General features: G+C 31.1%; 1 protein-coding gene across 3 annotated transcripts in view; it reads right to left on the bottom strand.

Annotated features, from left to right (window-relative positions):
- Positions 1 to 4235: 4235 nt before the first annotated feature.
- The window catches only part of LOC132739431 (zinc finger CCCH domain-containing protein 14-like), a 31177-nt gene continuing 11035 nt past the window's right edge, over positions 4236 to 24377 (bottom strand). The window contains exons 11-20 of one of the 3 annotated variants that reach the window (XR_009627003.1): positions 20200 to 20316; positions 19541 to 19649; positions 18974 to 19079; positions 18259 to 18412; positions 17193 to 17322; positions 16170 to 16315; positions 15575 to 15702; positions 6893 to 7005; positions 5966 to 6099; positions 4236 to 5042 (exon numbers count right to left, since the gene is read on the bottom strand). Coding sequence is in view for 2 of the 3 variants with exons in the window: in XM_060727143.1 (XP_060583126.1) it covers positions 22128 to 24283 (2156 nt within the window). In the remaining variant the exon portion in view is untranslated. Of the gene's footprint in view, positions 5043 to 5086; positions 6100 to 6892; positions 7006 to 15574; positions 15703 to 16169; positions 16316 to 17192; positions 17323 to 18258; positions 18413 to 18973; positions 19080 to 19540; positions 19650 to 20199; positions 20317 to 21859; positions 24284 to 24377 lie in introns of those variants that run through there. The other 2 variants (XM_060727144.1, XM_060727143.1) reach the window with 2 other exon arrangements.

The following is a 24377-nucleotide window of genomic DNA, read 5'->3' on the forward strand; positions in this document are numbered from 1 at the left end:
TGTGCACTGCACATCTACCTATTGAGATCTATCTACCTACAAAGTTTCATGTTGATATATCTTATAGTTTTAGAGTTGTCCTGGACAAGATTTTTCTAAAATGGGAGATAATTCAAAAGGGGGCAAAATAGAGTTATGGTTCTTTGACACTGCACTCCACCTCAATGCCCTCTACAACTGTGTGAAGTTCAAACAAATTATCTACAAGTATTTTCAAGTTATGCTCTCGACAAGACAATGGACAGACGGACAAGGCCTACCTTTGGGGAGCATAAAAATTAGAGGCCAATTATTTGAGACAAAATATAAGCCTCCTATCAAAAATCAGAATAGAACAACTTTATGTTAATTTTTCAGTTATTTTTTTCTCCGGGAAATATAATAAACTAAGAAATACCTGGATTATAGAATAAATATAGATAAATACATTTACATCTAACAATTACTTCAATTAGATCATCTGCAATCCTATTAATATCTTTATGGTACATATCAATGAGGTAAACATTGAAAACACATAAGTGTAACTGCTATTTATTCTCCTGTGTCGCTTTTGGGTTTTATGAAGAAAGTCTACATATTTTTCAAACATCCCTTGTACCATATGTACAACAAGATATGCATGAAGATAGACAATAAACCAAGTTTTTATATTCATTTTATTTATTCTGTATGTATAAACCAAACGACTAAACAAAAAAAGAAATTTACGGATTTTTTTTTTAAAAATCCAACATTTTAAATATTTCCACTATTTTATAAGAAACCCTCACACTGCATATAGTGTGGTATGCTAAACAGGAGATACAACTTGTGTTCTGACCTCTTGCATTAATATCAATTAGATGATTCACTATATGAGCCGCGTCACGACAAAACCAACATAATGCGTTTGCGACCAGCATGGATCCAGACCAGCCTGCCCATCCGCGCAGTCTGATCAGGATCCATGCTATTCGCTATCAGTTTCTCTACTTGTTATAGGGTTTGTAAGCGAACAGCATGGATCCTGATCAGACTGCGCGGATGCGCAGGCTGGTCTGGATCCATGCTGGTCGCAAATCCATTATGTGGGTTTTGTCGTGACGCGGCTCATATAATCTTTGGTTGTCATGCTGAATTCAAAACTATTTTTATTTTCATTTAGATAAAAAAATTACTATGGTCTACTCTGCTTTACGTAAAATATTGTTGCTTTTTGTGTGTGTATTCTTTTTTTGGTTTTACTTCACACCAACACAAGCATTGAATATGGAATGTAAGGTGTCCTATTTTGTCAACAAAATTTCAGTAGTAACACATGATAAGTATCCCCTCTAAAGGGCGTAATTTTGATATAGTACTTAATTTTTATATGCCTTGAATTTCGCTAGTCTCTCGAGCAATAATTATTGTTTTTTTTAGAACGGGGAAACTTATACAAGCGAAATTTGAAAAGTTCGCCTCTATAATTATGGTCTTAATTTTCGTATGTTGTGTGTTTTTCTTGTAATTATTATCACATTGAAGGGCGTTTATTATCGCACGAGACTAGAGAAATCTAAACACGCGATGAATATCGCCTATATAGGGCAAAATTTAGACTAAATTTTGGATGTATTAAATTTCACTAGTCTCTCATGGGATAATAAGTGCCCTTCAACGCATAATTATCGCAACAGGAACATAAAACATACGAAAAATAAGACGATAATGATCGAGTTGAATTGTTAAATTGCACTTGTTAAAGTGTTCCTGGTCTTTAGAAAAGGTGATAATTATTGCTTGAGAGACCAGCAAAATTTAAGTTATACGATATATTGTTGCTATGAAATTTAGTACTAAGATTCACCCTTTAGAGGCGATAATTATTGCGTGTACTAGCAAAATTTTGTGGATGAAATAAGACAGGATTTTTATAATAATTTTAAAACTATGTGATCAACTGTCACAAGTTTGCTTGAAGTATACACTACCTTCACTTTATTCTGCTAACAGATTTCTTATATATTCTTTTTGCACTAACCACATACACAAATTCTTTACAAGAAGCCAAATTCAACAAAGTGCAAACATTTAAGAAGTCAAACAATAATTTGAAAGAATGAATGAAAAAAAATTTGAGAACATAATATAATCATATATCAAAAGGCATTTAAAATGTATAACATGTTGTATCAATTTTTTATTTGGAAAACAAGCAAATTTTTAAGATGAAAAAAGAATTGATAATTATATGAGCCGTGTCATGACAAAACCAACATAATGGCTTTGCGACCAGCATGGATCCAGACCAGCCTGCGCATCCGCGCAGTCTGATCAGAATCCATGCTGTTCGCTTACCAACTCTATTACAAGTAGAGAAACTGATAGCGAACAGAATGGATCCTGATCAGACTGCGCGGATGCGCAGGCTGGTCTGGATCCATGCTGGTCGCAAACCCATTATGTTGGTTTTGTCGTGACGCGGCTCATATGATGAACTAGGTATCAGATATGATCACAGCAAAGTCACACTCAAATCAGCAAACAAGAGTAACAAATTAAAATGTCCTATCTCATAATGTCAGTATTAAAACATACTGATATAAATCAAAGGTGTTTTCTTTATCAATTCTGTCTAACAACACACTTTCTTGAGGTTTGATCCCCTCAAAATAAAACCACATTTGTAGTTACATTAAATGCATTTACTTTTTTCTAGACAAAAAATATTTGTCTTTCATTTTAAAAAATCTCCCTTGATTTTTGTAAGAATTGTACCAAAAGTGTGTGCAAAGTTCATTTCCTACTCACAACTTCAAAGCAATTTCAGTAAATTCTGTACAAGTAAATGGTGTTCACAAGTTTTAGAAGTGAAAAATGCATTCTAACATTATTCTAATTCAATCCTGTCATTATAATCATCTTTTTTCATCAATCTTTTTTCTAATGTGAAAACATTGTAGTTAACAATTACAGATAGTTTTCACCAGCATTCCTTTAACAGGTTTTGAGGTATGTAGCAATTGTTGTTTGTTTTTTTATTAAAAATATCAAAGGGAGTCTGTAACTTTGCAAAAATGTGTAAAGCTATTTTTCCTTAACAATAATGCCTAGTAAACAAGTATAAAATATCCCCTTCAACACATTGAATAAAATATATTTCAACAAAAATGCAATATAGGGGAAATAACTGCATTTTGAAGACTTTTCTAGATATTTTCAATTAGATAAAGCTTCATTTTGTAAAAATAAGTATTTTGAACATTTGGATTTCTTTTTAGCAAATGTTTCATCTAATTTCTATCATCAAGATCTTCAGAACAAAAATCTGATCATAACTTAAAACATATACAAAAAGATGAAAATCAAAAACTCAAACAAAATGCTTTTCATATATAATCTTTCATTAGACAGGATAATAATTTTATTCTTGCTAATACAGTCGACTCTCGTTATCTCGAAGTCATTGGGATCGTTCAAAAAATATCGAGATAACGAAATGTCGAGATAAACATATTAGGGTTAGAACAAGGCAAAACTGATTTTTACAAAATACATGTGCATACCTTATGTCAAATAAACTATAATATCCCCATGTCTCGTTTTCATAGGCCTAGTCAATATTTAACAAAGTAACATAAGCGGATGTTTACCAGCGGAAATACGGGTGTCTGTGATAAAAACACATAGTGGGGTTTACTCAGTAATACACCAATATAGTGAATCGGATATGGTTGATCCGGATATCCTCCCGGGTTATTTATCGGGTCTTTCTCGAGATTGTTCCACCGCTGATTGATTTGGTGGTGATGTTGTGAAACAATATTGCAACGATAGCGTTTCTATACTTTCACTTTTTCATTTACATTTAAAGTCATAATGAATTGATACAGTGTTCGAATATTTAAAAAGAATGTAAAATTCACTGATTGTGGACATAAGTCAATCAACACGCTAAATAGATTAACTTTTATTAAAACAGCTAAACTTGTTACAAACATAATCGTCATTATGACACGCGCTATTAATTGAGCAATTATCGTCTAGATTGTGTTTTTCACACGTCAGAAGGGAACAGACGAAGTCGAGATAAACAAAGGATTATAGTGTGAAAATAACTGTTGGGGCTGAAATTTTACATCGAGATACTGAAAATATCGAAATAGAAATATCGAGATAAACAAATATTTCCAATATAGATAAAGAAGGAAGAATATCGGGACTTTCAAAATTTCATCGAGATAACGAAATATCGAGAAAAGCGATGTCGAGATAACGATAGTTGACTGTATATTCTGCATTAAAGAACAAAATCTTAACTGATGATAAAAAATTATACTGGAGACATGGTAATCTGTTCTGTTCCATATTTTTTTTACAATCCATGTTGTATTTATAAAACTTTATACATTTATTTTTTTAAGATTTAATCAACATTCTAATTCCACATTAATTTATCTTAGAAATGACTTCAATGACTTTGCATTTCAATAAATCATCAGTTAATTAATAACAAAATAACTCGTGAAGAATGTTTACTGTTATCTAAATTTCCACATATAAAGATGCCAGTACAGAAGTTATATGTGCAATATTATGGTAATATTGTTTTGACTTCAATGTATTTGTTCAAACAGTCTTATACATATGGAAAGGTTCCATTTATTCCTGTCTTTAACTGTATTGTATCTGTCTCCACAAAGGCCTGATTGTTAGATGTAACAGCCACAACTGATCACTCCTCCTCCCTGTAGTGAACAGTATCCTTCACATCACATCAATCTCATTCACTTGATATTCCATAGGCATGTCTCATTGTAAATGAGTAATTTCAACGAAATAAGCCAACAGCAATCCACGCTGTTACACTGTTTGATAAATCTCTGATAAATCTCTCCAAACTGAAGGTGATAAAACTCCACTTGGTTACAGCTGACACCATATTCCATCGCTATGACAACCACTGACAAATCTATAATCAACCAATTGAAAGATCCCCAACAAAATCCATCGCCTGTCATGCCAATGCGGTCTGTATGGTGATAACATTTCAGAAGTCTGGGTGTGGCAGCAAAGATCTCCAAATGAATGGCAGGGAAAAGAAAGGCAAAGTAAGAGCAAGAAAAGTACTGCAGATTTCTTTATAACCCCAAAATATTTACAAAACAAATAAGTAAATGCAATAATTTCCAATTCATCCATTACACTAACAAATTCTAAATTGTTCACAAAAGTTAAACTTTTACTTTAATGCAAAAACCAATTCCGCTTTAAAGGTGGTCAATCTAAGAAATATACTGCTGCTTGATAAATGATAAATTATAATTTAAGAAAAGATGTAAAAAGAAGTAATTGCTCAAATATGTTTCAAAATTCAATGAAATTATTCCCAAACATTCATTATAGAATGCTGTTTCACTTTCTGTTTTGATAATTTTGTATCTTACTTGACTTTGCTTCAATACAGTTTAATTATAAACTTGATGATGTACAAGCGTTTTGAAAAAAAAAGCGTTTTGAAAAAAAAAGTCTGAAGATGTGCTGAAGTGTTTATAAAAACAGTTCATGTTAATGCTTACTACAATTTGCAGTGAATTTCAAGTGCCTGGGTTAAAACAGTTAGTCTGAGTTACACAGATTTCATATCAAGACTTTGATTTATTTTTCCCACAATAAATTACCACACCTTCCAGTCTGGAAAGATATTAATTTTGATGAATTTGTTTCAAACATTTTAGAATTTTAAAGATCAAAATCATTTGTTGATTTTTATATATATATTTTTTATCTTATATTGACCACCTGTAAGATCTATTCTAAAATATTTAACTCAAGATTAAACCTTACAATGAAATCTAGAAATGTCTATACATGTATGTCCCTCGCTTAAATAACAAAATTTACTTTTCTGTGACTTACTGCACAGAAAAAAAAATAATCTAAACTGAAATTTATCTCGTACAAGTCTATACAGATAATTTATTGAAATTCTGCAGTACACCTTTCTTCTACTCTTAAACCGTATGTATACACATAATAATGACTGCTGAATAATCCATCCTGTTTCCACAGCAACTGATGCTTCTTCTTATCTACTTTTTAACATCTGTGGACCCAGTTGCTACTGTTGTGTTACTGAAATAAAAAAAAAAAACATGCAAAGACAGTGTAAGAAATTCGGATTTAAATCCACTAGGCTGGTCGGACTACCAGATTGGAATATTCACTAGCCCAAAAGCCATTTCACTAGCACGATTCATTTGTTCAAAACAGTTGTTTATAGTGCCTCTGAAAATAAAGTAGTCTGGTCGGGCTTGTTACTGTAAAAAGTTGGTAGCCCAAGGAGAAATTTAGTAGTCAGGGGCTATCGAACTACTGCTAATTTCAAACACTGCAAAGATATATCATGAAAAGTTTTCTATAGCATAGACTATCCTTTTTAGTACCTAAAACTAAAGATGATTAAAAATATCATCTTTACTGACTTTGTATGTAAAAAATCATAAAAACCCAATCTGCCCCAGATATGCTTTTATTTCTCAAAAGCTTTTATTTTTAGTGCCCTGTAATAATTCAAAAAATAAAATACTCATTGCCAAATTTCCAGAACCACCTTTTGCTCCTATTGCTTTGTTGCAATTAGTACAGTTACAGTGATTTACTTACTTTGTATGGAAGTCAAAATATTACTTTGTTTATATTTTGCTACTTTCATTGCAAATTATTTTACATTCAGCACTACTTTCTTGTCCAAAACCATTATTATGTTAGCTCTTTGTAAAGAAGGAAAAATTCAATTGCTTCTGAAGCATGATTCGCCTTTAAAAATCAGCTGAGTTTCATATATATATATCATAAATACTATCCACATGTTATACAGAATATTTTTCTCTTCAAAGCAGTAAAGCATGAGTAAAAGTTAACAAACCTAGTCTCTTTGTTTCCAGCTGATGACCACTTCAGTTTATCTGCTCCAGGAAGAGGTGGATGATGAAATGTGCATGTGCTCTTGTTCATACACCCAATACCATACCGACATGGCTGAAATATATATGGATTTAACTCAATACAGGATTTGAGCAGTACCTCTAGACGCTTGCAGAAAGCATGATCACAAAATAGACAAATATCGTTTTTTTCGCCGATTTTCACATTTTTCATTCATTATCATACATAAATCGGTGTGAAAAGATGAATTAGACCTATAAAAGTTCATTCCGTTGGGTAAAAAGGCAAGATTTTAGCATTTTATGATTCAAGCGCCTTGCCCGGTATATACCGGAATACGGTATTTAGTGTAGTGCTCCAATCCTTTTTTTAGTCTCACTCAATATATATCATTTAGTCTTTACCATACCGACATGGCTGAAATATATATCATAAAGTCTTTACCATACCAACATGGCTGAAATTATATAATAAAGTCTTTACCATACCGACATGGCTGAAATATATATCATAAAGTCTTTTCCATACCAACATGGCTGAAATTATATCATAAAGTCTTTCCTATTTGTTTTGTTTTATTTATTTATTCTTTTTTTTTTTTTTTTTGGGGGGGGGGGGGAAGCGTTGGTTTTGGTCTTCTGCATTTTCCATCTGCTTTATTTAAGGTGTGAAAAAGGAAATCTGAAAACTTTAAAAAAAATTACCAAATGAAGAGTTTTAATTTTTTTTTTTTTTTTATAATTTATTTTTTTCTCAGTGATCATACAATAATACAGTGTACATAACATATAATAAACTTCTGTCCAGTTATAAAAGCATGGTCACAAAGAGTTGTTTTTTTTCACACCCAAACACACGCCCGCACACACATCCGCACCCATACACCCACATTTCCAATTCATAGATACCAACAGGTTTTATAACTATACAAGTCATATTTCGAACATAACGCACACACAAAACAGCACACACAAAACAGCACACATACATTTCGGGTACCATCGGCAATACGATACTCGTATTAGTGTAACCTAATATTTAAACAAAAAGAAAAAGGGAAAGTAAAGGGGGTGAAAAATTAAATACAAAAGAACAAGAAAAAAAAAAAAACAACAGAAGATACATCTACAGTTTTTGACTGCTTTTAAACATAATTGTTTTTTATTTTATGTAAGTAAAGTATTTTCATATGTTATTATATTTGTATCTGGGAAAATTATATTCCATTTTTGAAAATGAGTTTCCAGTTTATCTCGATTAAATGCAATACATTTTTCAATACATAGTCTGCTCCGAAAATAATGTAAAAATAAGTTAAATTGTGGTGTGCGTTTTCCAATTTTGCAACTATATATGTAATATTTTGCCACCAAAAGAATAAAGTTTTTTCGCATCTTTTTGTGTATCTGTGCTTGTAATTAAGTGAGATATTGTTTTCAAATTAATTTCTATAATAATATTCCTTTTTTTGAAATATTCTATTAAATCTCTCCAAAAAAGTTGCGTGTAAGAACATTGCCAAAAGAGGTGTTCAATAGATTCAATATCCATTGCACAAAAATCACAAAGACTCGAGGAAGAAATGTTTTGTTGTAGAAGACTTTTGTTTGTAGCAATTATTCTGTGAAGATATTTATATTGAAAATTTCTGAACTTAGTGTCAATCGTTGTTGATAGAATGTTTTTGTATGTTTTTTCCCAACATATATTTTCGTTTTCAAATATATTTTCCCACTTATTTTCTGCAGTATTTTTGATAATGTTATCTCGTTTTAACTGATGTTCATATAGAAATTTATTGGTTTCATTTGTTTTAATAAATGACGCTATAATATATCTGTTTGGGGTATTGATATTGACGTTGTCTAGATTGATACCTGTAATGACGTCAGGATGTATACTTCTTATTAAAGTCTGATATTTGAGGTAATCTGCATCAGGGATTTGATAAATTGTTTTAAAATTTTCAAAAGTGTAAAATTGATCAATTCTAAAGTCAAACAGATGTTCCAAATACACAATACCCTTTTCATACCAAGACTTATAGAAGAATGATTTTTCATTTGATGTTATTTTCATATTATTCCAAATTATTTGTTTATTTGGGTTATTACATTTTGGTATGACTTTTATTTGGTTCCAGGATGAAATTATATCTCTTAAAAATGGATAACTTTTAAATTTGCTTTGTATAAATTTGTCATTTATTTCACATTCAAAAAGTAACTTGCCTCCGTATCTCTCTAATTGAGATAAGTATATAGATTTTATTAAAGATGTCGAATCATCATTTATAATTTTTTTCACACCAGCTCGCCTTTATTGATAATATATATTTTCTCAAATCAATCATTTTTATTCCCCATTTTCATATTTTTTCTTCAATGTATCCCTTTTTATCTTTTCTGGTTTATTATCCCAAATGAAATCAAACATACATTTTTTCTAAAGTTTTTATAATTTTCAAGTTAGGTAAAGGTAATACAGATAAAGCATAGATCAGTTTTGGTAAAGCAAAAGATTTGATGACAGTAACTTTTCCAAGAAGTGTAAGTTTTCGGTGTTGCCATTGTTTTAAACAATTTTTAAAAGCATCAATTTTAGGTTCTAAATTCTTTTGGAGAGTTAAAGTAGAGTTTGTACAGAATGTCATACCTAAAGATTTTGCATTGTCAGAAGTCCATTGGAAATTTCGATTTCGGCAATATTTAGTTTCGGAGTTTCTTAATGAGCCTACTTTTAATACGTTACATTTCTTTTCATTTAATTTTAGGCCTGATATTTTATTGAAATCATCGAGTATTTCAATTAATGTTTCGAAAGATTCTTTTGACCCATCAGTTACAAAAGTTGCATCATCCGCAAATAACACATTTTTAATCTCGATTCCATTTATGTTTATGCCTTTTTTTTTTCATGTTACATATACAGTTTGAAAGGAGTTCGATGCATACAATAAAATATATACGGAGAAAGTGGACATCCTTGACGTACACCTCTATGTATTTTAAAGAAATCTGACATGTGTCCGTTATTGATAACACAGCTTTGTGGGTCATTGTATAAAAGTTTTATCCATTGGATTATTGTATTGCCAAAATTAAAAAATTCCAAAACTTGAAAAATAAAGTTATGGTTGATACTATCAAAGGCTTTTTCAAAGTCTGTAAAAAAATAAAAGTGCATCTTGGTCCTTTTTTTCCATTTGTTCTAATACTTCAAATATCGTCCGTATATTTTCTCCAATGTATCTATCTTTAATGAACCCGGATTGATTTTGACTTATGATTAAAGGTAAAACTTTTTTCATTCTATTTGCTATAACTTTTGCTATTATTTTATAATCAATATTTAAAAGACTTATTGGACGCCAGTTTTCTAAGAAAAGAGTATCTTTGTTTGTTTTTGGTAACAGAGTGATGATACTTTTGTTTCTGAAGTTCAGTCAAATTTTTAATTTCAAAATGAATGTTTAAATAGAGTTAATGTAGTAATATTTTATATCATTCCAAAAGATTTTATAAAATTCTGTTGTTAATCCATCTGATCCAGGACTTATTATTATTCATATTTTTTAGAGCTGTTGTAAATTCGAGTTCAGTAAGTTCGCTATCTAGAGATGTCTGTTCTATATCACTTACTTTTGGTATAGTTGGATCCATAAAATTAAATTTAGTTGTTTTTTGTTCAACCTCTTTATAAAGATTTTTATAGAAGCGTTTCTGCTCTTCTATTATTTCATTTTGTTTTTGAGATTATTCGGCCACTAACTTCTATTTGAATCATGACCTTTTTTTCAAAGTTTCTTTTTTCTAAATTTGCAAACAATTTACTATTTTTCTCATTATATTCAACATTTAACGCTTTTGATCTTAATATTATTCCATTTTATCTTCTTATCGTAGATTTCGTTTAACTCTTCTTTATTTTTTTCTATTTCTGACTTTATTTTATCAATAGCATTGTTTAAGGAACAAGAACTTAATGTCTGTTCTAAGTTAATTAATTCTAGATTTATTTCTTTTTCCCTTTTTTCATCATCTTGTTTGGTTTTACTTGCAAACTTAATAGTTTCATTTCTAATATTTCCTTTCATTATTTCCCACATTGTATTTGGATTTGCACCTGCATTTATCATAGCTGTTTCATCAATAATTTTTCGTATAACGTTTTGGTATTCATGTTTAAGTAGTAAACTGTTATTAATTTTAAAGTACCCTTTTCCTTTTGTATGAATATGCGTGTTCATTGATAGTGTAACTCTAGAGTGGTCCGATTTATATCCATTTTCAATTTTACATAGGCAAACATTATTTAAAAGATTTTCTGAAATTAAAAAAAAAAACAAGTCTACAGAATATAGCAGGTTTGTCATGTGAATGCCATGTGAACTGACGTTTATGTGGGTTTTTAGTTCTCCAAAATATCAAAAACGCTATATTTTTCAATTATGTCCTTAAGTTTTTGTCTGCATTTTTTGTGGCCATCTTTTCTACCATTCTTTTTGTCTTTTTCTGTATCTAAAACAGTGTTGATATCACTACCTATTATAATTTTTTTCTCTTCATGTTCCAAAATAAATTTATCTAGCTGTTCAAAAATTGAGATATCATCATTATTTGGTCCATAAATATTTATTACTATATATGTGTTCATTGTCTGTTCAAACTCAATTGCTATTAATCTACCACAAACTATTTCTGTATATGTTATGTTTTTGCAATCGAATTTGCTGTTAATTAAGAAGCATACGCCGGCACTATTATTAGTATTTCCACTGAAATAAGCCCGTCCATCCCAATCTGATGTCCATTTAAGATGTTGTTTTGTGTTTAAATGCGTTTCTTGTAAAAGACATATGTCATACTTTTGTAAATTAAGCCAATTAAAAACCTGCTTCCTTTTCATATAATTTCCCAAACCTCTTACATTAAAAGTACAAATTTTCATACTCATTTCAATTCAATGTGAAGCTTACGTTCAAAAACAGTAGATGATCTTATATAAAAAAGCTTAAGAGACAAAAACATATTGTTGAGTTTACATGTAAAAAATCCATCATGTCGCAAAACATTATCAAACAAAACATCAAAAGCATGTATTTACTCACGCACGCACACACACAGACACCCACGCACTCACATACACCCACACACATATATATATGCATGTGTACAAATATTAAGTATTTACACATTAAGCACAAAAAAAAATCTTTTTTCAAGGTGAAAGAAAATATCTGTACATTTTTCCGGATCTTATATAAAATATTTTTGGAGAATTGCTACTGGTTATAAGGCAAAAAGGTTTCTGAAAGTTATTTTCCTATTCAGCTTTCAATTTTGTAACTTTTAGCAAAAAGAAAAAAAAAAAACTTATCGCTATAATGCAAACAAAAATATCATTTTCGAACTTATCATTCATTTTTAAATTAAGCCAGTTTGCTCGTAACATAAAGGAGTATTTTTTGGATAAGTACACAACACATAAAAGCATGATTATATTAAGAAACAAAAAAGGCATAACAACATTTATATGACACAACTATACCTAAGATAGTTTAGTTAATGATATTTATTGATTTCTCCAAGACAAAGACATTAAGTATAATGATAATATATTATTTTTAAACATACAGTGTTTGTGTATTTTATTGTGTTAACTTAATCTGTAAAAGGCATGGAAGTACAGACGACAGACATATGACTTAAACAATGATTTCTCTCTCAATAAATAACAAGTTTTCAAAAGAATAAGTGTAAAATCTTAATTAAAAAGAGGAAAGAAGTCATCATTTTACCCTTATTCTTTATCTATTGAAATTATTATATGTGTTACAGCTTAAACAGCCATGGCAGAAAAAGACTTATTTTTAACTTAAATATATATTTTTGAGCAAGTATTTTTAACACAAAAAAACAACAAAATAATATTCAGTTACAAAAAGCAAACAACATATATATAACTCAATTTTTTACATGTATGTTCTGAGCAAGTACCTTTTACACACCTCAGCAAATGAATATTCAGTGACAAAAAGCAAACAACATGTATATAACTCAATTTTTATCTAGGACAGTTTTGCATGCAAATGATAGTTTTGCTTTCCTCTAGATAAAGATATCAAATATAATGACATAATAATATTTTTAAACGAACAATGTTTTGTGTATTTTATTATGTTAACTTAAGTTGGTGAAATCATGAAGGTACAATGACAGACAAAAGACAGGAAATAATTATTAAAATGATTTCATAATCTTTGTAGAACACACTTTTACTATAGTTAGATAACAAGTTTCGAAGGAATATGTATAAAATCTAAATAAAAAAGAAGGAAAAGAAATCATTATTTCAACTTCATCCGTTATATTGTGAAATAAATAAAGTGTATCAGCTAAGAAAATAATGACCCAATGAAAAAGTAGACATGTACATAACGAAATTCTACAACAATAATGATGATACTTTATTCATATCAACAATGGTTTTTTAGCCATACATTCATTAGATAACAGGTTTCGATTTGATATGTGTAAAAAAAAAAATAGTTTAATTTACTAAAACAAGGAAATAAGATCATAATTATTCTTTTATATTCTTAAATCAGCTGTTTCCATATCGTATGCTTTCAATAAATTAATGAAAGAAATTCTGTTAATTCTATTATGACTTAACCTCAAATAGTTAGTTCAGTTTTTTTATGTATACTTTATCAAAGGTCAGCATTGCCATGTGTTTATAGGGGTATATCATATTCTAATTGTAAAAGAAAAACAATTAATATAATAATTAAAATTTACTGCTTCATGATTTTCATATTAAATGTATATTTTAGTAAACGATAGGATGAAGTAGACACGTATGGAGAAGGATACAAAAATTTAACAATGAAAGTCAATTGCTTGACAATGTGTACTGATGCGTCTACTTTTATATAAAAAAACCGGTTTGACAACTTCACTGTTAATTGTTTGTATTACATATGCTGATCATTGATCATATAACTACTTTGTTATTTTCACTGGGGCTAACCATGCATTGTGGGTTGCTGGACGTTTAAGTTGGTCTGGTGTTACTGTCGGCCAAGGTAAATCAATCCATGTCTGGTATTCATCAGAATGAACTCGGTGAAACTGATCCCATTTTATTTTTGTAGAAAATGTTACCATTTCTAGTCCATACACCTTCCACTTCGTCCGACAGTTTTTTCCTTATACATGTAAAAACGTGTTGATTCAAACGAGTAAGGTCTTCATTAACGTAAATTCCTGATCCCTTTAATAGTTTCCGATTTTAAGTATATCTACTTTTGTGCCCCGTGAGCTGAATTGAACAATTATTTGTCTAGGCTTTTTGTCATCTTGTTTGCCTAAGCGGTGACCGACTTCTATATCGTCTTTTTCTAGTTTTAATTTAGGCATGTAAGAATTTAATGTATTCAAAACCTTTCTCTCCGTTTGTTGCTGGTCTTCATTAATTGTTTCTTTAATCCCGTCAATTCGAAGGTTGTTGTTCGAGATCATTTATTTTTCCTTTTGTTTGCCTTTCGTTTATACGTATTTCTTCGACTAGTTTTTCATTTTCGTTTTTTTGGTTTTCTAGTGCTTTTTCAAGCTCTTTAACCTCTAGTTTTAAAACTTCATTTTCAGTTTCCTTTTCAAATAATTTTCCTTCAAGAATGTCGATTCTTTTACTAACAGATGATAGCATTTCTTCTTTCATTTGACTGAACATGTTTTTTATCATATCTCTTAAACTACCATCATCTTTTGTGTACACTTTTGAAAGCTTCAAGTTTATCTCTTTTAACTGTTTGTTAATTTTGTTTAGTTGTTGTGTATCAGTTTCTTGTATTAATGTGTCGTCCTCAATATCTTGTTTACCTTTCTTCTTTTTCTTCTTTTTCTGTTTTTCTCCTATTGTACACATACCTGTACTAGTATCTAATGTGCTACTTACACTACTACATGCGTCTCTTTTCCTTTTTTTCTCATCGTTCATTTCATCATTTTCATCAGAACAAGAGTAATTTTTTTCTTTTAATATTTGACATTTTTAATCAATTTCTATATATTTCAATATTGAACGGTTAGACACTGTGGTTTTCAAAATATCTGCCTGGTTCCCATTTAGCAATAGGAAATATTTCATGACTTTTTCGTGCAGAATTTTTCAGTTACCTCAGTTCAATAATGCACTATCTCTGTGCGAAATGATATAGCAGCTAGCTCGTTTTTGCGACATGATGAATTTGGCTATTTATAGAGACATAATGTACCAATATTTTTAGTAGTTCAGAAACGTTTTTTATAGAAATTATAGTTACCAAAGTATATCCGCATACAAAAACTTATATCTATATATCCTTAAGACACATTTTATATAACACTTTGCACTTATTTATTGTTTATATATCAATATTCCTCGAGTGGACAAAAACAAACATCCATTACCGCTGGTACCCGAACCAGTTTTAATTTGATCATATAATAAAACAGTTATTGTATGAAAATCTAAATGATAACCAAGTTGATGGACCTTACTAATGAGATATTCACCTTAGGCAGAGGTTAATATCACATAGGCAAGGTCCATAGACTTTGATATTCAGCTTATCATCATACAATAACTGTATAGTATATTGATACACAAAACCTACCTTTGGATGTGTAAATGGACAAGCCATATTTCTACAGTTAGGAAAGAACCTGCATTGTGTAGACTGTGTTTTCATTGGTTGGTATTGTTCTAATTGAGGAATATATGTCTGCATTGGTACTTGTACTACTGTAAATAAAACATGAGACTCATTTAATTTCCATAGTGAAAATATTCAAATACAGATATACACACTTCATGAAAACACTGTCTTGTACTAAAGAAGTGGACTTAGGTTTACAAAACAGTAGAAAATATTGTTTTACTTCACTAACATGTTTGAATATATCTTATTTATAAACATTTATAAACAACAGCATGGATTGCTGGAAGACAGTTGTACAATCAAATATGACTAACTCGTTTTCCTCTTAATTTATTATAACAGACTTCACCACATATGTTTTTTTTTATATGCCCATTACTTCTTTAAGGCAAGTCACCATAACATTATGAAGCAGAATAAAATCTTAGAATAAAATTTCACCGATATACTTGCTACGCTTTTCAAGGATATATTTTTTTAAACAAAAAGTTGTCATGGAATAAAATAAATGTTTTAGTATAATACAAACAAAGCAAATGAAAATATTTACTTTTATGTATAACTTTAGGTGCCATGAGACCCATTCTTTTACTGGAGTGTGTATACGGACAATCTAATCTGGTGCATTTAGCATCAAATCTACAGTTGGGATGAATATACATGCACTTTTCGCCAAATTTACAGTACGGAAATGTCCTGAAAAAATGAAATATAATCCAGTTATAAATTCAATATAATAAATATTCTTAGAGCAGGAAAACACAGCTGTAAATTCAGTATGTTGGTCATCAATATCAATAATTTTATCAATTGGAACAATTAGAAATATAGAAATCCTATATTGCACATCTAATATGACCAAATAGAAAGTATAAAAAGAAACCCATTATATTCTTGCCCAGAAAAGAGTACAACTTTGGCAAGGTTCAAAGCTTTGATTCCATCAAGGACATGCTTATTTCCTTCAGCATGAAATCAATCCTGAATTGCTATACTTCACCAGATCTGTGTAAATGGTTTCCTAAGAACACAGTCTAATTCTTTGGCACCATAATGTAAGCTGCTACAGGCAGAATCAAAATACCTTCCAGGGCAGACTGATCAAGTATGGAAACTATTAGCCCACTAACTAGGCTAGACCTCTAGCAGCTCCCAACAATGATAAAAAAAAAATATTTGAGGAAATTCTAAGATGTCCATATAAAGATATCACAAATGAACTCTTTTGAGTCTTTAACTTTGACGAAAATTGCACTATTCACAAAAATGTTTTAACATGATATTTTCTTTACATTTCAGTATTTAGATTGGATGGCACCTTACACTGACTAACTGTTTTGTTAAGAGCATTACAGAAAGCAGCACACAGGGATGCTATCAGTACTTAAGTTTTATTAGCATTTCATTTCAAGGATGTCATATGACAAGATGCCTGGACATCTGGTAATCTGAAAGCACAACCATACCATTCTTTATACACATGTAGTAAATAAACTGTTCACATACTTGCATGGTATTGTAGGATGTATATATTGGCATTTACACACATATTGTAAATAAAATGTTCACATACTTGCATGGTATTGTTGGGTGTATATATTGGCATTCATTTCCGTTAGCACATGCTGGCCAGAATCTACATCGCTCATTTATAGTTGCCTTGACAACATCATCCGTCTCCATCTCCTCTCCTTCATCCTCATCTGTTATACAATAATTGTTATATAACTATCCCCTTGTCTCATAAAATACTCAACATTTGTAACATAAGCATACCGAAAATTAAACCTTAACTTTTAGTTAAAAAGATCACATTCATTGTATAAGCAATACTTATTCTCCTGTATTCCAATATACAAAACGCATATTTCTCATAATGTAAATAAATACAATAACCTCAAGGAACTTCTATTAATATAAGCACCCCACTTGCCTCAGTAAAAATACAAGTAGTATGTCTATGTAGCCACGAAAAATGATTTTTTACTTTTCATGCATTTTTATTTTCAATTCTATTTACTAGTTATTTTGTGAAATTTACATTTTGAACACTTTTCTATTTACAAATAATATTGTTTTTTATTTGTTCAATGAAAGTAAATTTAAACTATTCAAGATCATCCACATTAGCTGATGGACTTTCTTAAAGGGGAAACTAGATAAACTTATAGCAACAATGTAAACTGGCATTTGCTGTAATTTTTTCATTTTAGGCTTTTTCCTCACAATTTATTGACCAGAAAAGGATTCAACACAAAGTGACACTGTGACCTTAACCTTATACCAAATCAACACAAAATCAAAATGGTTTATTTACTGGCGTTGAGCAAGGTCCCTTACAAGTATCACAAAATTAGGCTTATAACTTCTCAAGTATTAGATTACCCAGTGCCACTGACCTTTGACCTACTGGCCTAAATATTAGTAAGGGTCTTCTACTGGCCATTGGCAATGTCCCTTTATAAATTACATAAATCATGACTTAGATCAATTCAAGAAACTGATTGGATATTCCCCGACGACAAGTTGACAGACAGTTGGACCACTCCATCACAGTATACTCCCCACTCCTCTAACTTGGGACATAAAAATAACAACTAAAGAACATATAAATGATTGGAGTATTTCTCCACTACTACCATCGGTATCTTTCAAATTGATATTGAAAGGTTTGATTTTTGTTGGTGCAATCTTGGCAAACAATTGTTCAGCTGCTTCCGATTCTGAGATTGATGCTTTCAATTGTTGTTGTTGTTCCGTGAGTGGCTTCTGTTTCTGCACTGGCTTCACAGTCTGAAATATCAACAGGTAAACAATGTAACTCACAGATATCCATTTCAGGGTAAATTTTTGGCAATTGACATATAATGCATATTTCATTCTGTATATATGTTTGATCAGTTTTTAGTCCTACTGACACATTTGAGATAGAAATAGTTTCTGTCCAGCCTTAAAAAAAGTTCTATACCTATTCTATTGTCCTGTTTTAGGACTTAATTGGTTTTATTCAATAAATAACTCTCTTATCGGTACTAATTATTATTTTATCAATTACAATAAAGAACAATCAGTATTTTTTTAATGCTGATTGCAATTTTCATGAATTTATCACGATATGTTGTCACTGTTATGCTCTGATAAAAAAAAACATACGAGGAAAGAAAATGATTTTTATTCTGAATATATGTTCATATAATATTGCACAGTATGGAGTTCAGATAAAGGCAACTACATAAGCATGCACCTAACAGCATTCGGTCATGTTTTATATGACAATGCCCTTAACTCTGGAATTCATTTTTCTGAACAAAGAATAATGAAAGAAATGGGTCTGTTATATGATATAGATGTTACCTGTACAGGATTCTGTCTGACCTCAGGTAGGGTCGAGTAGGCTTCAGGGTCCACACCATCAAGTGTTACTATAAACCTTGGCTCTGGAGAACTGCTACTTGTATCTCTGAACAACAAGACAAAAACACAACTTACATTTAATCCTATGATGATTTATCTACTTGGAGTATAATTATTGATTCGTGCCATTCATCATTTCGCCTTGCGACCTCTCCAAGCAAAAAGTTGAAAATTAACAAGTTACAATCGCAGGAGCGAGAAAGTCATTACAGACAGATAAACATTTCAGTGATGACCTTGTCCTTGAAGGTCAAATTATTGAAATTTTAATTTTTTTTGCTGTAACTGCCTACAACTTTGTTATTATTCAATGGACCAACTTCATATTATAACAGAATATTCTTTAGGGTAAAACCTTCATGTATATCAAACTCAAATTTACCCTGACTCTCTTATGACCTTGACCTTGAAGGTTAAATTATTGAATTTTCACTGATTTTTTCTATAACTGACTGTAACTTGGTAATTAATCAATGGATTTTCTTCATACTTTGACAAAACACATACCTGACATTTCTTGTGTTATCTTCCTCATACACCAAGTCTTCATTAAGGTCTAGTGTCTCGTGAGCTTCATTCAGCAACTGCTGTATCTCAGGATCTGGTGATGCATTGTCTGCAATGACAACAAATAATTCATTTAAATTTTTAAATCAATAAAATGATCAAATGTAAACATCGATACAAGACTTATGCTCCTCCCCTCCTTGTTTATATCTCAGGTAACCCTTACCCTAGGGACAGAGTCAGTTCACCATTGAGGACGGATACAAATTAAATGTAATTCAAATAAACAGTAGAATTTTAGCAGTGAATATTCATTTTTAACCTCAATTCCTACGGATTTTAAAAAAAAAGAACTTTTAATATTTTAGTGAAAATTTATTTGTAAATTCACCAAATGAATAAAATGCAGATATTTAATACCCATTCTCCAGTAAAAGCACTGTTATGTAATGTGAATACAATTAATTCAAAGCACACGATGAAAAGGTCTCTCAGCTATTATACAAGTAATTTTCATTTTAAAAGCTAAATGTCTTCTTTTCAAGGTTAGTACTGATTTCTTTATATTATCTTATAGGAAATTTCCAGAATAGAATATCAAATTTATTCTCTCATTAAATTTTTAAAGCATTATCCCTATTCTTCAGTGTTGCACATACCTTCAGATATATCCCTGCTTGAACTTGGTCTAGAGTTAGAGTCTGTGGCATCATTAGTGTCCTCATCCACCTGGGTCCTCTGTACAAGTCGTGTGTCTGGTAAGGGAGGCCCATATTCTGACAGCAAAATTCATCACATATTTTACTATTCATCATTACATTATTTTTCTAACACTTTAGTCTTACCTTCCTGGATAAGTGTAATACAGTGATACACTAATCCTGTTTTGATTTTGGAAATGACCATTGTTATATGAAGGGACGTCAATACCAAAATATTTAAACTGAGCATCCATTGTCTTGCAGGTGGTCAGACTACACAGTTGTGCTTGCTTGTCTGGCTCTATACTGGTGCCACATACTTGTTACAAATTCTACCACTCAAATGGCAAATTAAATTTTAAAAAAAACATTATCTTCAAGACTCAACAATATTTATTGTAAAATATGTTTCCGACATGTCACATTAATAGAAAAATTCTGGCTCATAAAAAAATATAGAATTTTATCATGTTTTGTGAAAATGTACATGTATTCCATATTTCACTCAAATGAAAAATATCCTATTAATATAATTATATTCAACAAGTTATATTACAAACATCTTGGGGGCAAAAACTCTTCAAGGGTTTTCTTATTTCATATGCAATCACAGAAGAAATGTTAGTCAGTCTTATTTATGACCTAAAGATACAGTACAGAGACTGGGATAAATATTGACTTTTTTATTTCTACAAGTATCACAGTTGAGTAACAACATATGAGCTGCGTCATGACAAAACCAACATAGTGCGTTTGCGACCAGCATGGATACAGACCAGCCTGGGCATCCGCACAGTCTGATCAGGATCCATGCTGTTCGCTTACAAATTCTATAACAATTAGAGAAACTGATAGCGAACAGCATCCATGCAAACCCATTATGTTGGTTTTGTCGTGACACGGCTCAATTATCTTCAACTTTCTTACTACGAGTATTTATGGCCATGTGATTAAGTTCGCTCTTTTTTTCTTTTCTTGCCCATCTTCACTGCAAATTGAAATCCTGACTTTGAACTTTGGAAACTTCTTTGTAAGGAAGCAACCAATGTAGCTATTAGCAATACATGGGCGCAAATTCAAAGAGTGCTTTCAGGAGTATGAACAAACTGAACTTCAGCCAAATGCCTGAAAACTTGTACCCATGATAATAGAGTATTGGTTTAACTTAATTAAGTTTTCATTTCAAAAGTAAGATTTGTGTTCTTAAAAATTGTAACTTATTTACTTTTTTTTTCTTTCTTAAAAGCTTAATGGTGGTGGGAAACATATTACAACACATTTTTTTTAAAAACATTTACTATAAATACTTGATTCATAAAGTTGGACTTCAAAATAAAAACATTCGTTTTAAACAAAATGCACCATTAGTTAAAAAAAAAAAAAAAATTATGAAAATATATACACATTGAAACTTTTTGTTTCAATATTCTGGTTCAAAATCACACAATTCTTATTGATTTTAAAATTTTATAACAGATATAAAGAATGAAATAAATGTGTATTTAGTACAAAACAATTTTGATACTTTTGAATGATTATCAAAGTAAATACACCAAGCAACGTGTCGGGTTTTTTTTAAAACTTTTAACACATACATGTACATTTCCCTATTTACTTTTAATTCTCTCTATAAAGGATCAACACTGTGTTCAATCAAATAAGTTTTCATGTTTTTTCATTAACAGTCCAGCAAGACTCAGTTATACTTTAATCAATTTCATAAAAACTTAAATATCTAAGTTTCACATACACAGCCTTATTCAGTCTTAGATATATGACATAATTCTGCTTCAAAATGGACTTAAGTCCATTCCTTTAAAAAATTTCTTTCAGTTTCACCCTCTGGCCTCATGACTGTGCAATATAATTTCACACAGACATTATAGTTATTCAGTTTCATATAAGGCTTTATTCTGTTTAAGGAAGAGCATCATGTCCACATGTTCAGGTCTGATCTGCATGGCTTTACTTTCTTTCTTCCTGTCTAAACTAAATATTTCCTCAGCACTAAGACTGGAGGCTGGAATAGCTAACACTCTTCTAGCAACTTTTGCAATATGTGGATACAACAACTGCTTCTCTTGCCACCATGATAAAGGATTTTTGTTTGAAGCTGGCTCAGCCATATACAGATTTATCTCAATTTTAGCTGTTTCATCTGGAGACCTCTGGTCATCTGAGGCACATATTACATCATCCAGCCAGTCATTTTCTACAGTTATAGAAAGATTTGTCATGTGTGCATTAGAATCAGTGTCCGATAATGGAGTCCTAACATGCCTTCTATTACTGTCATCTTCAGTCTCATCATCTCCATCCTCTGTCACAGATGGTCTAGCCTCTTCACACACTATCATTTTCTCTCCGCTTTCTCTATTTCTTGTTCTATCACCATCCCCAATATTGTCTGAATCACCTCTTTCCCTTTCCTTCATATCATCATCAGCTGATTCCTCATTATCTTTTTCTAGTTCTTGATCTTCATCACTATCTCTTGCACCATTGTCTTCACTCTCCTTGTTCACTACAACTCTTCTGATATCAGTTCTCTCTGCCACTTCTGACATGGCTTGTGTCTGCCTTTGACTCCCTTTCTTTCCTTTCCTGAACTTAGTCTCATCATCATGAGTGTCTTTATATTCTATCTCGCATTGAGCTTTTACATCATGAAACAAAACAGATCTTATTTCTTCCTTCTCCTTCTGAGAAACAAATGCCATCTGTTTAGTCTGAGGATGAAGTAGACATGCTAAAAGACAAGTTTCTCTACTGCCCTCTAAGAAATGTTTTATCTCTTGTCTAATATCTGACTTCATATTCCTTATCATAGAACTATCATCACTGTCTACATCCAATACTTTGTCTAACTTTATAAATATTGGTATGACCTTCTGTATTGTTGGACTGTCACTGTTTGTCAGGATTTCTGTAGCTGTTTTAAAGGTATTTAATATCTTCACTAAAGTTTCAACACTAGATTGCTGACTGAAAGTGTAAAGCATCATACGAAAATCTATTCCTTGGTTGATAAGATCTGTATCCATAATGGCTGCATGCAGAATAACTGCTTGCTCAGCAAGATTTGTTAACATGTCTAAGGTTCTTCTCCAACTTTGCCTGTCATCTAGCACCAGATTTTTACTCTCAACTTTGTCTGCCTGTAACAGTTTCTTCTTTTTCTCCAACATCTCTAGAACAGCAGAGCTATTTAAAACAGCTGTTATCAGTTTTCTCCCTTGCTCTATGAAATGACTTATATCTCTTTCTTTTAATGACCTTCGTATGACAGTATGGATACAGCTGCCAAAACATACAATTCTCTTCCATCCAAGCATCTTTAATACTCTATGTTCAGATTCTGAATCATCAGTTACAAGAACCGGTTCTGGCAAGTTCCATTTAGTAACTGTTTCATCTAAATGCTCTGCAATACTGTCACAGTGACTATGGGAAGAAATTTCTGAAGTTTTTAACACTTCAGATCTCAATTTCCAATTCCTTGTTACATAGTGAGCTTTAACTGTATCATACATTTCACCATGCATATTTGTCCAGGAACTATGACTAAATGTCACCGATGGACTCTCTGACAGCTCTGACTTTATCATATCTTTTATAGCATTATACAACATTCCAACTTCAGTCATTAATTTCTTTCTCTTCGGAAAATGATACTTGGGTTCAAGTGTTTTTGCGAACATTCTAAATGGCTCATTTTCTATAAATTCAAATGGTAGTAAGTTTTCAATGAACAGATTCAACAAACTATTATCTATTTCTTCCATTTTGTCTTTAGTGAGTTTATAGGCGCTACTTTCACCATATTCTTCACCTGTCATTTCAGTCTGACTTTCTTTACTCACACTGTCGACAATGTTAGTTAACCTGAAGTTTTTATCCCTCATATTCACTAGTGTCTGTGCAGCTCTATCTGTGACCTCAATCTCTATCTCATCATCGGAGTCTGTATCCACTCCTTCAGTAGCACCCTCACTTGTGTCACCCACATCTTTAGCAATGTTTGATGAGTTATCATCACTCCCTGCAATGAGAAAGGTTTCGCTTAAATCTTTTCTCTACTCACATAAAATATTTCTTTAATATTTTCTTTCTTTTCTCAATATGTTTTGACAGCA

The sequence above is a fragment of the Ruditapes philippinarum genome, unplaced genomic scaffold (genome assembly GCF_026571515.1).
Source record: "Ruditapes philippinarum isolate M1 unplaced genomic scaffold, ASM2657151v2 ctg1123_1_1_1_1, whole genome shotgun sequence".
Classification (NCBI taxonomy): Eukaryota; Metazoa; Mollusca; class Bivalvia; order Venerida; family Veneridae; genus Ruditapes; species Ruditapes philippinarum.